Raw genomic sequence first — 18,744 nt, forward strand, 5'->3', positions numbered from 1 at the left:
ATACAAATAGAAATCAAACAGCCGTAATCAGACATCAGGCTTTGTTGATCTTGCTGCTGTTCAGGGCTCTTTATGTGGAAATCATCACTCCCTACATTGTGAAACACTTGTTCCTACAGTGCCACTTCCCACCTCCAAGAATGACCTTCTCAAGGGCAACTGATTAGATCATATTCATCTCTATTTCCCTAGCTGATGTAATATAAATACTTGGCACTTAATAAGTGTTGAAGTAGTAAGCTAAGTTTTTAAAAAATGATTGCAGAACACCAAAGGAAAAGCAATCAAAATTCCCTATTTTATAGAAAGAATGAAGCATTTGTGTTGCATTCTATTTTATATTTGTGTTGAGTCAGAGAGGAAAACAATAAGAATGAAGGTCATTCAAGCAACAATACACATTTATTGGATACTTGCTCTGTGCCAGGCACAGGATATGAGGATGAAAAGCTGGTACAGAATGTTAGCACCAGATCATATTATTTTATAAGGTACACAGTCAAAGCTCCATCACTGTGATTTTATTCTTCCTTCATTAATCATTAATTCATTTCTTAACCTTTTAGTCCATATAAAGAGAGAGAGCAAGCAAGAATGGTTATTTTGATTTACTCAAATTTCTTCTCTAGCAGAGGTCACCAAAATGGACAGTATGACATGAACCCTAGGGCAATCCACTGGGTACAAGAGGAAAACATTCGCATTTCTATTAATATTAATCACATTGATATTTATATTTCTTTTTCCATTTTCATATGTTTTAAAATGTGAACAATATATTAGCATAGTGATATATATGTAATTTAGAGGAGAGAAATATATTAGTGGCAACCTTTTGTATTTTACTGATAGAGTGTGCTATTAAGATAATTCTAAAATGACAGCAACATATGATATTTATAGAGCAAATTCTATAAAGAGGGCTATTACACTGAGTATAAGCAAAATAAAAAAGAATGCCATAGGAGGTTCTAACCCTTAAATAAAATATGTCATTGCAATTACATTGTATTATAACGTATTACATTTGAGATAAATTAGAGGAGAGTTCAAGCAACAGTTGTCCAGGTTTTATCCTGCTGTTTCAGAAGTGACTCTAACCTCAGGGGACAGAATTTTGAGAGTGAACTGTTCTAAATTTTTTTAGCCAATTGCAGGAAATTGCTAAATTGTACTCTACTGGCTTGATAGAATGAGCGCTACCACCAAAGTTGTCCTTAGGAGATGCAGTGGTAGCAGCAGAATGGGTTAGGGTGTGGTTAGATCAAGGTAGGATGGTGGTTCTTAATCTGGCTGCACATTAAAATCATTTGGGAAACCTAAAAAAATAAAAATAAAATGAAGTATGATCCCCTACCCCAGAAATCCTGATTTGATTATTCAGGGCTGACTGAAGATTGGGTATTCATAGTGTTCAAGAGCTTACCTTGAGATTCAAACATGGAACCCAAAATCAAGAATCAGAGATGCTGACAAAACCAGTGAAAGGAATTTAACTTTAGGACATCAAAATCTATGTATGAATCCAATTTTACAATTTACTAGTTATGTAATGTTGGAAATCCCTTTGTCATCTCTGAGTTCTAACTTTCTCTTCTGAAAAATAAGAATAACAGTAACAACTGTCCTAACTACCTCTCAAAGGTGGTGGTTAAGAATAAATGAGGTGTTGTAGGCAAAAGATCTTTTCAAGATGAAAGCAATGTGTTGTTGGTAGGAAAGAGACATGCTCAGAGAGTTACAGGCCTTGGTTCTAAGATATCTAAGATTGGTATAACCAATAAATGTGCTTTAACATCCCATTCGTTATTCAGGTAATTTCTACATATTCACAATGTCTTCAATTTGGTTTTCTTGTTGATACTTGGATGAAATCAGGCAATTTTGTAAATTTACCAAAAACAACAATAATTTCAGTCATCACAACTAATACTCATTCAGAAACTTGCATTGTTTCTACTCATATTTCCTAAAAGTATTTGATGTCTTTACTATAGGATACTTATTTTCAAATAAAAATAAGAGATGCTCACACATAGCACATCCCGAGTATATTCCATCAAACACTAGTTTTAGGTGTTTTGTTAAGTATTACTCTAAGAAGAAGATTCCATGATAAAACAGATATGTTAATCAAAATCAAGTCGCTTACTTGATGGCAGGACTTCATAGAATTTTTAATATACTAAAATTCATTGAGAATCTACAAGAGGATTGGGATACAAGTTGCAGAATTTAGCAAATGTATTTGGTCACAGAGTCTATTCATGTGACACAGAAAAGAGAACAATATTTTAAAGCATACTTTTGGAAATACCAATCTAATATAATGCTACTATGGTATAGAGGTCAAAATAGAAGACCAAAGATGGATGTGACTTGCCCAAGACAGATTAGGTAAAATCAGTGCTAGGTGCCTGTGACTGAAATTCAGCTTTCTCATCTGAGTCCAAGGTCTTTCCACTTGACTTCAATGTCTCTATTACTTTTCCTGTCACTTACTACTTCCCTTTAAGGAAAGAAAACACAAGAACTAATTCTCTGTAAAAGGTATAAAAGTTCTCTCACTGACAATTTTTTTCTTTAAATGTCGAGCAGGGTTTATGGAAAGAAGAGGGTAAGATTTTAAACCTTAAATTACAATGTGCCGAGGGGCTTTAACAACTAATAACTAATGCTATCCCTGCAGAGAAGACAATCGAATTATCCTGGATTCAACATTTCTGGTTTATATTGAAAAAGGGGAAGAAGTTAACACTTTTCTAACATATTGGGCTATATGTACCACCTTGGAAGGGCTTAATAAAGCCAATGTGTGAAAATATATGAAAGAATTTAAAAATCTGTTATGCTGTTAAACTCTGACTACCACTGAATTTCAAGGCCAAGAGAATCTATTTTGTCTGAGACGACAACACTAAACCACTGGTACAATCCACAAAATCCGATGTCACTCTCACTTTACCATTTAAAAAACAAAACAAATTCTAGAGAACAATAAATTCTAAGTAGCCAAGGAAATTTTCAAAAATATAATTTTGCTAAAAAGAACATATACCATGTATTTGGGTTGACCCATTAAACATCAGAGTGGTCTGACATTATAGCCATCTTATTTAAAATACCAAGAGGCTTATTGCAAAGGTGACAGACAGAATAACTGTTTCTTAAAGTAGAATATTTGCAAAGGTCAGATACTATACTCTTACGCGGAATTTTTAAAGTGGGAAATAAGATTGTAAGGAATCTAAAGAAATTTTGTAATAAGTGTAATCTATTTACAGAAGATAAATGAATGTGTGATAAAATTTACTGGAAGGGAGAGAAAAGGTCTAAAGCATCCTAAAAAACTAAAAAGTGGAAAAGTGGAAAGACATAACTCTTTCAAACATATGTGGAAGAAGAATTAGTCTTCACTTTCTTGTTTTCAAGGGACAGGGCTATGAATAAAGGGGGACATATATAGAAAAATATATTTTAACAGAATTTTAAGGAAAACATTTTAATGATACTTATTACCTAATAAATAGCTTTCGGGAGGTATTATCCACCCTTAAAGGGGGATCTATGAGAGGTCAGAGACTGCTTCACATGCTTGCTTTTCTGATGTACCAAGAAAGAGTTGATGAAAGATGGCCTTTAAGATAGATATGTTAAATTCTGAGATATAAGAAGAATTTCAGGGAGAAAAAGTACCCAATATAGATGGTGTGCTTCAGGTGGTGCCCAACATTATAGCTATTTTGCTTGAGAAACTAGAAGAGTTATTGTTATTACTAACTCTTTAAAAAATGACTGTGCTCTCAGTAGAGGGCAGTTGCTAGGAGACTTCCTGAATTGTGAGTATTCAACCATGAAAATCTAAAGAAATTAATGGAGTTTTATTTTAGACCAGTTTACTTACAGAACTCCGAGTGAATAATATATGGTGGAATTTTTCCTAAGAAGTGACAGAAGGAAGTGGTGCAAATTGCTTTAGAAAGAATAGCATATTTAGAGAAAAATATGCAGAGTGTGGTACAGCTGGTACATCATAGAATCTAAATCATTTGTACTTCCTTTGTGGGAGGAGAGTAGAAGAGGGGGAAGACACAAAGAATATGAATGTAGGGTAGTAAAGGGAAGAGGAGGTGGAAAGGAATGACAGAAAGAGAGCATTAATAAATATTTTTGGGTTGAAGCAAGATAATTGTTTTTGTAGGGTGGCTTCAGTGATTTTGTCTTTATTCTCCTTTTCAGGGTTATTTTGCTTGCAAAGTATAAAATGAATCATTTTCTTTCATTTCCAGTTTCAACTTGGAAGTACTAATTACGTCTTCCTTACATAAGAGAGGAGAGACCTATTACTGTTGAAGGTTCTTTAAAAAAACAAAACAAAACTATGCTTTAAAACTCAAAACAGTTAAGGATTATGTCACAGCTATTTTTGAAATCATTATATCTACAATGAATGTCAACAAAATGGTAATAAAAAATAGTATAGTGCCTGGAAAATTCTTTGACAGAATTATTTGGAGCAACTTTTTTTTTTTTTTTTTTTAATTTGGAAATAAAAAAAAAAAAACTAAACAGAACTTCAAGAAATAAGCACATACCATTTACCATGATTGTACAATAGCAGTAAATGAAAAAATACCAGAAGATCTGCCTACAATCAAACTCTTATGGAACCATGAGTCAAAGGTCAAACCAGTAACTATCTAAGACAGTCATTACTTGAGAATGAAATGGTCCTCTTCATTTTTCTACGTAGCACTATGTAGAATATGGTTGTCACAATTTATTCTATTCCCAAGACAACATTTCAAGCAATAAAGTTTATATTCTAGAGAGAAGTTGTTCAGGTCTTGTACCCTAATAACAACCTTTCATGTCCAGAAGATAGAAAAACATCATAAGAACAAACTTTTACATCAAAAACAAATAAGCAAACAAACAAAACAAAATTCAGAATTTCTTGAGCATGAAAGTGGTAGTGGCTTCAGGTGGTAAAGCAGCCCAAAACTCTTAAATTTAACTTTGACTGAAGTCATTAATGGTATATTTTTTGCCCATCCAGTTTTCTCATGACAGAGTTCCTTCCTGAATAGTGGCTACTGCCTGGGACACAGTAGGTGGGCAGCACGTACTTATTAAAAAAGTAATTAATGAATGACAATAATGAATAAAGGAGGAAAGGAAAGAACTGACTGACAAATTTAAGGAAACTAATGAAAACATGTTGCTCAAGAGGCAGTATAGCTTGGTGGTAATGAGTGGTCCTAGCCAGATTGCCTCAATTTGAAACCCAGTTTTGTCCATTATTAAACATATGACCATGGGCAAGTCAGAAAACCTGTATACATCTCAGTTCTTTTTTGCTTATATAAAATGTGTTGCTGTTAGAAATATGTTAAATTACAAAAAAGCCCTTTATAAAAGAACATGGAACTTAGTAAATGCCAGGTCAATGTTAGCTATCAAGATTATTACAAAGATCTTATCTAACACAAAGCTTATTGAACACAAAGGTCATTGGCAACTATGAAATTAGACCACTGGGATTAAACACAGCTCTCTAAAGCTGAGGGAAGTAGGCACAATAAATATAAAATTTGGAGGTTCAACTCCAAAACTTGCACAGGTCATAAAAATTAATCTTCGGTTGAGATTGGGGGCTGATCCTCCCCAGACATTTCTCACAAAATTGTTGGAGATAATGGATCCTTGCAGACATAGATTAGAAGTCCTATTTTACAAGGGTAAACATGTAACTAGACAGATACGCTAATCTTACTTGAGAGCCAGCTACTATTAATTTTCAATATTCGATTATTATCCTGCAGATTGTGGCATACAACAGTAAATGGACATAAGGCAGTTTTATTAACACAGTCCCAAATGCTTTGTTGCTTATAATTGCCTTAATTTTGCTTTAGGTTATCGTATAACTCCATGGTTCAGAAAGACTGGCTGTGTGTCAATGTCAATCACTGCCTAGGACTCCTGAAGCATGTGAGAAGCTGGCAAATGAAATAGCTATAACCCTAAGGGGAGGAAAGGAAGAGATTCATTTACACATGTAGCAGAACTCAGATTATAAATTCTTGGAAGTCAGGTACTGTGTCTATTCTGGTTGCACAAAGGACCATGGATATACGCTTATCAGTAAGCCAGGTGTTGTTTCTGTTGTTATCCAAACCCCACCTCTCCAGCAGTCTATAAATAGCAGTTGCTCTCCCTAATAGGAGACTCATTATATTGGAAGAACAACAGATAATCTCTATGCCATGCGTATCTAAGAAAATTAATGAAAATTTAGATTTGTTTTGAAAATGTCAACAAAATAGATACATTGTACATATACTTTTGAGATCTCTTACTCATAAATCTGTTGTCTCTTCTTTTCAATTTTTGTCCAAGGTCTAAATTGTGGACCCCTCACAAATTCATATGCTGAAGCTCTAACCCCCCCATGACTATTTGAGGACAGGTTCTATAGGAGATAATTAAGGTTAAATGAGTTAAAGATGGTGTCGTAATCCAATAGGACTGGGCCTTATAAGAGGTGGCCTTATAAGAAGAGAAAGAGAGAGAGAACTCTCTCTGCACAAATACCTAGGGAAGGCCATGTGAAGGCCACAGTGAGAAGGTGGCCATCTGCAGGTCAGGAAGAGAGCCCTCACCAAAAACCTAATTGGTTGGAACCTTGGACTATGTAGTCTCCAGAATTGTGAGAAAATAAATTTCTGCCATTTTAAGTCACCCACCCTGTGGTATTTTGTGATGGCAGCCTAAACAGACAATGACAGTCTTACACTGGAAAACAAGAGCTTTATAAATATACACACAGTTTTGCTGGAGTCACACTCACCATCAGTAGTCTATCTCCTACTTGCAACCTTCCATCTTTTTGTGCAGCTCCTCCATCTATAATTTTAGTTACATAAATGCTGTTGTCTCCAGGAATGTGTTGGTTCCCCACACCTCCTGCAATACTGAAGCCTAAACCTATAAGAAAGGAACAGAAAATGGAAAGCCTTGTTTTGTTGTAGTTGTTTTTAGAAAATGCAGTTAGCCACATTTTAACAGTTTTTAAAAATGAATCTTCAACTTATTGTAACAGCAATAAATAACACTAAAAATTGTATTTCAATCTAGTTTGTTATTTAAACATTTGAAGGGTTGTTGATTAATGCAAATAAGGCAGATTTTGAAGTCAACCCCATGTAAGTAGTTTTGTTCTATTTCCAGACTGTATGCCTAACCGCTTTCCTCAGCTATCCTGTTTATAGGGGTAACTGGTTAGAGCAGGGATCAGGTGAAGGATGTGGAGGAGTCCTAGGTGAGCCAGGAAAAAGACAAATTTAGTCCTGCTCATTGTTGGTCTATAGGCTCATCTTCATTGCTGTTGTTACTCTAGCATAGAGAACAGAAGTACTACCAATCATTTGGGCAGAGACCTGGATACTCTTGATATTTCAAGATGAAAAATAGAATTGTTCAAAAATTGCACAAATTCTGAGGCAAGAGCCATGAATAAGTTACACTGTTTAAATATATGTAGTAATTTCAGAGAGAAGATAAGAAAAAGAAGCTAGATGCTTGCCTTTCATGTTTTCTTCTCTTGCCACCTTGTCATATTTTATATTTTCTAGCATTTATTGTTATTAACTGATTATGAGACTAGTCACACAAAAAAGTGAATTATTCCAGTATACAGTCTAAAAAATAAAAAAACTTCTTTAAAAATATTCTATTAGAAAATAAAGAATAAAAAGAACGTTAAAAAATTGATTAATAAATAAATTAATTTATTTTTTGAGACAGTCTTGCTCTGTTGCCCAGGCTGGAGTGCAGTGGTATGATCTCGGCTCACTGCAACCTCTGCCTCCCAGCTTCAAGTGGTTCTCCTGCCTCAGCCTCCTTAGTAGCTGGGATTACAGGCATATGCCACCATGTTTGACTACTTTTTTAAATTTTTAGTAGAGACTAAAAATGTTGGCCAGGCTGGTCTTGAACCCCTGACCTCAGGTGATCCACCTACCTCGGCCTCCCAAAGTGCTGGGATTACAGGCATGAGCCACCATGTCCGGCCAAAAACTTTAAAATGTATACTTAGACTATTATTTTTATAACATGGCAGAATATCAAATCATTTTAAACATGGTGATTGTCTCTTTTAAGAGATGATTTTCACTGTACTATGGCTTATACAATTTTAACTTATATTAAACTATGAAGCAATAACAAGAATAGAGGACAGTCACGCACTGCATAACAACGTTTTGATCAATGATAGATTACACATATGATGATGGGCCCAAAAGATTATAACGGAGCTGAGAAATGGCTATTGCCAAGTGACATCATAGTCATTGTAACATCATAGCATATTGATTACTCACGTGTTTGTGGTGATGTGGTGGAAAGGAACCTACTGCACTTCTAGTCGTATATATAAAAGTATAGCATATACAATTGTAAAGAATAAATAATACTTGATAATGATAATAAATAACTATGTTCTTGGTTTATGTATTTAATACATTATGCTTTTTATTGTTATATTTGAGTGTACCCCTCTCCTTATTAAAAAATATTAATTATAGAAAAGCCTCAAGCAGCTCTTTCAGGAGGTATCCTAGAAGAAGGCATTATTATTACAGGGGATGACAGATCCATGCTGTAACATTTTGCATGGTATTGCCCCTGAACATCTTCCAGTTGGACAAGATGTGAAGGTAGAAGACAATGATATTGATGATCCTGACCCTGGGTAGACCTAGGCTAATGTATGTGTGTGTGTCTTCATTTTTAACAAAAAGTTTAATGTGTAAAAAAAAAAAAAAAATGAAAAGCTTATAGAATAAGAATAGAAAAAAGACAATACTTTGTATAGCTGTACAATATGTTTGTTTTAAGCTAAGTGTTATTACAAAAGAGTCAAAAAGTTAAAAAATAAAAAGTTCATAAAGTAAAAAAGTTATGGTAAGCTAAGGTTAATTTATTATTGAAGCTTTTTAAAAATAAATTTAGTCTAGCCTAAGTGTACAGCGTTCTTCAAGTCTACAGTAGTGTACAACAATGTACTAGGACTTCACATTCACTCATTACTCATTCACTGATTTACCCAGAGCAATGTCCAGTCCTATAGGTTCCATTCATGGTAAATGCTCTGTACAGGTGTACCATTGTTTACCTTTTATTTTTTACTGCACTTTTTCTATGTTTAGATATGTTAAGTTACATAAATAGTTATCATTGTTTTGCAATTGCCTACAGTACTCAGTACAGTAACATGGTACACAGGTTTGTATCCTAGGAACAACAGGCTATACTATAGAGCCTAGGCTTGTAGTAGTCTATTTGTTTCAGTTTGCATAAGTACGCTCTATTATGTTCCCACAACAATGATGATGTTGTCTAATGATGTATTTCTCAGAATGGATGCCTATTGTTAAAGGACACATGAGTGTATTTTAAAAAATTATTATGAGATCATTTTCAAAGAATAATAGACTCTATAAAGGTATGAGATTTTTTTTTTTTTTTTTTTTTGTGATGGAAGCTTACTCTGTCACCCAGGCTGGAGTGCAGTGGTGTAATCTCGGCTCACTGCAAGCTCCGCCTCCAGGGTTCACGCCATTCTCTTGCCTCAGCCTCCCCAGCAACTGGGACAACAGGCGAACGCCACCACGCCTGGCTACTTTTTTTTGTATTTTTAGTAGAGACGGGGTTTCACCGTGTTAGCCAGGATGGTCTCTATCTCCTAACCTCATGATCCGCTCGCCTCCGCCTCCCAAAGTGCTGGGTTACAGGCGTGAGCCACCGCGCCGGCCAGGTATAAGGATTTTAAAAATCCCTTTCAGAATATATTTGAATGCTCATTCAGTACCATACTTGCAGCATACATTTTCATTGCATTTTATAATCATAAGATAATTAACATGCAAATTACTCAAGAAGATAGATATTGATCAAAGGCCTTTTGACTAAAGACATAATTTCTATAGCTTACTTGGCTTAAGACTTTTTTTAAAAACCACACACCTAGTAAAATAATAAAGCTATCATTAAAATATTTGACATTTTATAAAACAATAATAAAAAATACTTAAAAATATTAACTCTACTTCACTATACTTTTATTGAATAAATATTGGGTAAAGTTATATGCTCTTAAGATAGCAAAAATAGTTAATTGGAAAATGATGGCATAGTAAATTATAAAGCAACATCTCTGGAATTATATTTGAAATGCAAAGATTGTGAAATTAACCATAATAGTTGTTAAAAATAAATGGAAAATTGATTTAAATTGATAGGGCAATTAAAGCAAGTGTTATCTAATTTCCTTGTGATGTGGGTAATTATTTTTATTGATGCTTTGCTACCCCATGGAACCATGAATATATTTGTTTGCCTCAGATTTACAATCTGTTTATTAAGCAAATGATGACCAAAGAGTAAAATACCCCATAATGACTTTTCCTATAAAATTTAAAATATGTATCAGCTCATGTTTTCCAAAACTGTTACTTTATTATATATGAATATAGGGAAGTTTAAAAAAATATATTTACAAAAGTTTCTTAGCCACATTCTAAGATCAATCTACCACATTTATAAAAGTAGAGAGGTTATTCCAAACTCTGAAAAGAGAAGGTTAAAACAAATTCAGAGACTCCAATTTACATCCATGATGCTAGCAGTAAAGGCCACGGTCTTAGCTACAGAAGATCTATAGAAATAAATTAGCACCATAAAGACGGTTAAGGCCAACAAAGACAGCAAGTATGTAGTTGACATTTGAAGTTGAAGACTGCACAAAGACAATGAAATCATTGAAATCATAGATAGATAGATAGATAGATAGATAGATAGATAGATAGATAGATAGATAAAAATCGAGTAACATTTTTTCTTCAGATTAGGTTTATGTACTTCTTTTTAACTAGTGACTCTGTTCAAGGTGAAGCAAGGTATTTTTAGTAAATGTCCCTCTCAGAGCCACAGCATGTTTCTGAATGTACACAACTAGTAATTTTTCCAGTTTCCCTTACTTTGATGTAATATGCATGTGTTTAAAAACAATTAAAATTTATTTAACAGTTAACCATATTCTAAATATTCAAGATGATAAATAAATCTGTAGTTCATGTCTACATTGAGAATATATGTTTATTTACAGGTGGAAATATCCATCTGTGCTATAAGATTGTGTCTATCCTCATTCATTTATTCATTCACACATCCATTCTTTCAATAAGCATCTCCTGAGTACATACTGTTCACTGTATTACCAGCTGCTATAGAGCATGGCCAAGGTAAATGTAAAGAATTTTTTTCCATTTTTAATTTTTAGTTATAGATACGTAATATATGTAAATAAGGTACATATGATAATTTGATACAAGTATATAGTGTGTAATGATCAAATCAGGATAATTGGGATATCCATCACCTTAAACATTTATTATTTCTTAGTGTTAGGAACATTTTAATTCTGCTCTTAGTTATTTTGAAATATATAATACATTATTATTAACTGCAGCCACCCCATTGCACTACTGAACACTAGAAAGATCTATTTCTTTTATCTAACTGTATGTTTTTTATCCATTGACCAGAAACACTATAATAATAATGACCCAAAAGTGAGTTCATATGGGTGAGTGTAGTTGAAACATATCTGAGCAATGTTCTAAGCCCAGATAAAGCAAGTAATTTTTGGATAGCTATTCTATGAAGACAGATGTGGGCTAGGACCACTGAGCAATAAGACCAAACACAAATTACCTGGGTGTTTCTTGCATAGACTCTGTTAAAGCAGGGACAGGCTGTCTACCTTATAAGACCTAGACAGGCTAAGGCATGCCATGACTAATGCCCCTGTCCCCCATTCCTGTTACTAATTTCACATCTCTTCCCTTCAGTAGCTAATTTTTCCCTCCTTCATTCCACTCAAAACATACTTGCATCATTGATATTTCTTTTATTATTTTTATTTTTTCCCTTTAACTTTTATTTTAAGTTCTGGGGTACGTGTGCAATATGGTCAGATTTGTCACATTGGTAGATGTGTGCCATGGTAGTTTGCTGCAAAGATCAACCCATCAATGTGATATTAAGCCCAGCATCCATTAGTTACTCTTCCTGCTGCTCTCCCTCCCCGCTTCCCTCCCCTTGACAAGCCCCATTGTGTGTTATTTCCCCCATGTGTCCATGTGTTCTCATCATTCAGCTCCCACTTACAAGTGAGAACATGTGGTGTTTGGTTTTCTGTTCCTGTGTTAGTTTGCTGAGGATAATGGCTTCCAGCTCCATCCATGTCCCTATACAGGACATGATCTCATTCCTTTTTATGGCTACATAGTATTCCATGTTATATGTGAACCACATTTTCTATATCCAGTCTATCATTGATTGGCATTTAGGCTGATTCCATGTCTTTGCTATTAGGAACAGTGTTGCAATGAAAATACACGTGTATTTATCTTTATAATAGAATGATTTATATTCCTTTGGATATACACCCAGTGATGGGATTGCTAGGTTGAATTTTCCTCCTCTAGGTTTTGAGGAATTGCCACACTCTCTTCCACAATAGTTGAACAAATTTATACTACCATCAACAGTGTAAAAACATTCCTTTTTCTCCACAACCTCACCAGTATCTGTTTTTTTTTTTTTTTTTTTTTTTTGACTTTTTAATAATAGCCATCTCACTGGTGTGAGATGATATCTCATCGTGGTCTTGATTTGCATTTCTCTAATGATTAGTGATGTTGAGTCTTCTTTCATGTTTGTTGGCAGCATGGGTGTCTTCTTTTGAGAAGTGTGTTTATGTTCTTTGTGTGCTTTTTAATGGTGTTGTCTTTTTTTCTTGTAAATTTGTTTAAGCTCCTTGTAGACTCTAGATATTAGACCTTTGTCAGATGACTAGATTATAAAATGTTTCTTCCATACTGTAGGTTGTCTGGAACTCTGATGATAGTTTATTTTGCTGTGCAGAAACTCTTTAGTTTAATTAGATCCTGTTTGTCAATTTTTGCTTTCATTGCAATTACTTTTGGCATTTTCGTTATCAACTCTCGCCTGTGCCTATGTCCTGAATGGTATTTCCTAGATTTTCTTCTAGGTTTATTATAGTTTTGGCTTTTATACTTAAGTCTTTAATTCATCTTGAGTTATTTTTTGTACAAGGTATAAAGAAGGGGTCCAGCTTCAATTTTCTGCATATGGCTAGCTATGGATGCCTTCAGCTTTGTTCTTTTTGCTTAGGATTGTCTTGGCTATTCAGGTTCTTTTTTGGTTCCATAAGAATTTTAAAACAGTTTATTCTAATTTTGTGAAGAATGTGAATGATAGTTTGATGGGAATAGCATTGAATCTATAAATTACTTTGGGCAGTATGGCCATTTTCATGATACTGATTCTTCCTATCCATAATGATGGAATGTTTTCCCATTTGTTTGTGTCATCTCTTATTTCCTTGAGCAATGGTTTGCAGTTCTCGAAGAGGTTCTTCACTTCTCTTGTTAGCTGTATTCCTACAGCCTTGATATTTCTAGAGTATTCAGGCATAGTCATAGACTGTCTACTTAGGGTCTTTGCTACAGCTGTTCTGCTACATGGAATACACTTCTTTCAGAGCTTTGTTCAAGTATCAATTTCTGTAGGAGCTGGAACCTAAGCTCCCTATTTAATGCTGTCCCCTGACTGTATATATTTTTTTCCTTACCCTGCTCTAGTTTTCATTTTCCCTTAGCACGTATTACCTTGTAATATACTATATAAATCATCTACATATTTTGTTTGTATGTTTTTTACGTTCTGTCTCCTTGGTGAAAACGTAAGCTCTGTGATGACAGTTTTTTGGTCTATTTTGTACTATGCAAGTATAACAAAAGCAGGTACATACTTGCCTCTTAAATATGTATTAAGTGAAAGAATGAATGAACTAATGAATATAAGAGGACAAGGAAAGTCCCATGTCTCTCAGAAAGTCCCCCCTTAAAGATGAAGTTAGTGGCTTTGAATGAGCAAAGGGCAGAAACAGTGAGCCATGATAGGTGCAGTCAGTAACTGTATAAGGTATCACATTGCCTCAGGTAAACTTTGATGAGTTCTCCATCCTCAACCTTTCAGGGTTTATGGTAAGCACTGAGCAGGCAATGGGACAATAGCAGAGGCAGCTTCACTGTCTGATTCTTTCATCTTATAACTGTGCAAATTTGAGTTTCCATTTCTTTGTAATAAAGGAGTAAGTATATCTATATTCTATGGTTACTGGCAATAATAGACGCTTGATAAATAAAGTGCTCTCAATAAACTGTCAAGTTGTTGAGAAAACAAGACACTAACACTTTGGCATAATCTAACTGGTTTGGATGAGTTCTATATTGCTACTAGCATTATGTGAGGGGAGCATGACTTACTTCTTAGAGGAGAAGGAGAATAATTAACAGAAGTTTTAGCATTTGGACTGGGTCTTGATAGGTGAAGTTAGAACTGATAAAAGAAAATGCACATTTAAAACCAACATATCTTCAGATTCCAGGCTGGATAAACGACTAAAGAGTCAACCGTCCTGATTTATGTCACACAGGGTTAATAAAGTCCCACTTTACTGAGCTGAAAATTGAAGTGAAAATGCCTGGCAACCAAAACATGTACTTATGATACAGTAAGCCAGAGTAGTCCCTACTGAAATGTATACAATGAGTTCCTGACTCAAATCGGATGAAGATTTGTGTAAGGAAACTGAAAATGGCCAAAATACTGATTTTGGGGAAGTAATAGTTTTGTAACAACTAAAGAATTGGTTACCATTTTGAAAAGAAGTGTCCTTGATAAAGAAATAGCTCTGGACCATCACACGATGACACAGTAGACCATTATAAAACAAAGTCAGTGAAAAGAGTTGGTAGTTCTCACCCCAAAACGCTGATTATAACACCACCTACTGTGGAATGTTGGGCTATTGAGAATAAGACTAAACATTACTGCATGTGGGTCATAAACAAAGCTGACACCGAAAAATGTAAGTAATCATTTCACAAAAGGAAGTAAAATCAGTGAATATTTCAGTACTCTAGTAAAAGAAAAAGGCATGCCAAATTTAAACACCTAATTGCTCAAGTAATTAAAAATGACCTGTTTGGCAATCACTTGATGAACATACAGAATTTCAGGATTACATCAATTACACAAAGCTGGGTTCATCTTTTCAATTCTCTTGCATATCTCCAAACAGTGATTCCTCATATCAAACATAAGAAATGCAGGCATAAGCACAGGAAAGTCTGAACCTGATTAAAGTCTTTAACTGAAAGTTTTTCCACACAAAATCTTTTTCCCACCCTGTAAAAAGAGAACACCATGAACGGATCACAGTTCACTCTTTTCCCTTGCTGCCCGCCTACGCTGAGGAGGAGGTGTCAGTGAGAGGTGGGGCCTGAAGCAGAAACTTGGCAGCAGAGATTGATACTGTGCTGAAGCTCAGAATAAAGACTCAAATGCTTTGAAAAGTCATATGATTACAATGTACCCGAATATTCTTTGTGGGTGTAGAGAACTAAGCCCCATGATGTCTTATAGTCATTCAATGAGTTGGTTCAACTTTATTTCATGTGACTTTTTTAGGAGAGGGCTCTGGGGTGTCTCTAAACAATTCAAAATTATTAAGCATACTGGTCCTGTCAGAGTTTATTTAGGATCTGCTAGATAAGGTGTTTACTGCTTTACAGAAAGCACTAGTAGTTTTCTACACATTCTGTCTACATGGTTTTATTAAAGGAAACACAGAATGTATCTTGAACCCTGGCTGGCCCTGTCTGAGAAAACACCCACACTCACAGGCAACTTAACTTATGAATGTGCATACATTTCAGCTAAACAACAACAACAACAACAAACCATTCCCTGTAGGAACTGGTCTATACTGATAACACACTACTTGACATCTCTTCCTTTTTAGAAAGAAAACTTTGCTTTAACAAATACCAAAAAAAAAAAAAAAAAGTCATCTTTTATTTTAATTTGAGAGAGTAGTTAATCACACTGGCCACTGCCAATATGGTTAATTAAAAGCCAAAGCTTTATCTTCTTACTCTTTGAATTCTCTCTGGATTCCAAAGACAAAATTTGAGGTTGAAAGAAGTGATTCTGTTTAAAACTTCTAAGGCACTGACAAAGAGCATCTTCAATCATGCTTGAAGAATTGCTCACAGATCACCCAATTAACTTAATATAGCCACAGCCCAAAACTTTTTCTCCTACTACGTATCTTGTAATACCCACTCATACCTTCAGCACATTGCTTTAATGCCTATTTTATTCGAAAAATTCACATTTCTATACCTATCCTTTCTGCTTTCCCTTTGCTCAAAGGAAGAAACATTATTTTTCTTTTGTAAACTGAAATCTTCCCCTCCAATTTAGGGCTTTACTTCTTCCTTTTTTCCCCCTCTCTTTCTCTAGAATATTCAGTTCCTCAGCCTCAATGCTTTTCTTCTTTTATGGATTTGGCCATTCCTCTGTCTTGTCCTGAAAAGATCTCTCCAACTTGCCACAGCCTCCTTACCATAATAACTGAAGATTTTAGACACTGATCTATAGTGCTACCTCTATTTCTATATTACAAACCATCCTTAATCCCATCCATCTGGCCCCATACACCACAATCTACTCACATGACATCTGTTATAGGTTGACTTATGTCCCCCAAAAAGATGCGCTGAAGTTCTAACTCTTGGTACCTGTGAATGTAATTAACCTTATTTGGAAAGAGGTTCTTTGCAGATATAACTTAAGAAGATGAGGTTATACTGGATCAGGGTAGGATTAGGGTCCAATGATTGGTGCCCTTATAAGAAGAGGAAATTTGGACACAGAAACAAAAAATACACAGGGAGGAATTTATGTGGTAAGTGACACAGAGATTAGAATGATGAATCTATAAGCGAAGGGACACCAAAGATTGTAAGCAACCACTAAAAGCTAGGGAAGAAGCATGGAACAAACTCTCCCATTTCTAAGTTGTACTCCAGTAGAACTAACTTTCTATGCCAGCCCTTCTTCCTCTATTTAACTCATTAAACACTTACTTATGTGTCAAGTAGCAGCCTAAATATTGTTATTGTATCAGTGAATTAGAGATCTATGTTTCTATCCTCATGCAGCTTATTTTCTACTCTGTAGTAGGACAAGTATAAAAACCATGAAAATGCAGTGTGGTAAGTGCTTCTATGAGAGGAATAGTGGCCATGGGAGCATATAGGTGGGCAGCCTACCTTGGGCTAGAGGGGGTAGTGTCAGAGAAGGATAACTGCAGGTCATTATATGCAATCTGAGACCTGGAAGATAACAATGAACCAAGAAAATAACTGACTGGGGAGAGATCATCCCTGCAGAGGGAAACATATACTCGAAGACCCAGCATTGAGAGATAACACGGCTTAGTTGAGAAACTGAAAAAGGTTTAGGTGAAAGTAATAAGTAGTTTTAGGTGGAGTGCAGTCTCCACGAGGAAAAGAACCATGTCTGTAGTATCCATTGGTGTACATTCAGCCTATCCAAGTATCCAATAAGTAAATAAATGAGGATAAGAGATCACTCCCTCCACTGAATTAGAAGAGGAGGAAAGGACAGTGGAGATGAACGCTAAGATTGTAGGTTAATAACAGAACTCTAAAGAGGTCCTCATCTTCCGTTTACTCTGGTAACATGAAAAGATGATCATCAACCAAGAATGAGGGAAGTAGTGAGGTCAGAGGATAAAGAAAGTGTAGATGTTTTGGAATAGCTATTAGGGAAAATGGAAGATTTAATAGCTTGGAGAATTGCATAAAATGGCAATTGTTGATTGTCTAGTGAGGATTTGGAGACTGGATTAATAATGGCACTGTTTTAGGTTTTTTTCTCCAATAATTCACAGGACTCTGGATAAAAGCATGGAAAACAGGACTGAATCACTTTACAGATTAATCTATTATGTGCACTGATTTTTCCTTTTTAACAAAATTATATGATCCTAGAAAGCAGGGGGTTGCACAAAATAGACTATGCTAGCACAGTGCTGACATATAGTAACTGTTCAACAAATATTTGCAGAAAGAATTAATGATTGAATTGTTCAAAGACCAAATGGTCACATCTCATAGGTATACTTTCAAATGTCAAGCATCCCACATTAAGAAAGCTATGTATGCTTTAGTTGATTGCTTTAGCTCAAAGGGAAAAAAGTGCATGTTGAGAATTTTTAAATGTGCCAACTACCATATTGGGTGGTGAAAAATTAATGAAGAGTATGTCAGCCTCTTCCCTAAAGGAACACTAAAAATGACCAATGACAGACACAGTTATATTTCTTAACTCAAAGAACTATTATTGACCAAATTGTTTTCATCCTTAAAGATCAAATAGTCAAACAACAAGTTGACTGCTTTCGGGACTGTATGATAGAATGTGATTAGCTGCTGTCCTACTTGTTTATGGACTACTTCATTATACTTGAAATGGAATATCCCCCAAGCTTCTATCATTAAAATATAACCAAAGTTATAGGCACTGCCTCTAGCTATCAACCACATCTGTCTGTGCAGTTTTTCCAAGTTAATTCTTGCTGCCATGCAAACCAAGGTCATTAAAAACTGACCTCTGAATACTGTCTACACTGTCTTGAAAGTATACTGAGTCCAGCACACAAAGCCACAAGTTATATAGCTTACTTAAAAGATGTAAAAATCATCTCACATG

At 35.0% G+C, this 18,744-nt stretch overlaps 1 protein-coding gene across 5 annotated transcripts in view; it reads right to left on the bottom strand.

The window, feature by feature from the left end:
- Positions 1-18,744, bottom strand: part of DLG2 (discs, large homolog 2 (Drosophila)) — a 916,021-nt gene that overhangs the window by 578,368 nt on the left and 318,909 nt on the right. For all 5 annotated transcript variants that reach the window (XM_011996427.1, XM_011996426.1, XM_011996430.1 and 2 more), the window contains one exon: positions 6,854-6,990. In XM_011996427.1, coding sequence (XP_011851817.1) covers positions 6,854-6,990 — 137 coding nt within the window. The remainder of the gene's footprint in view (positions 1-6,853; positions 6,991-18,744) is intronic.

The sequence above is a fragment of the Mandrillus leucophaeus genome, unplaced genomic scaffold (assembly GCF_000951045.1).
Source record: "Mandrillus leucophaeus isolate KB7577 unplaced genomic scaffold, Mleu.le_1.0 Scaffold512, whole genome shotgun sequence".
Taxonomy (NCBI): domain Eukaryota; kingdom Metazoa; phylum Chordata; class Mammalia; order Primates; family Cercopithecidae; genus Mandrillus; species Mandrillus leucophaeus.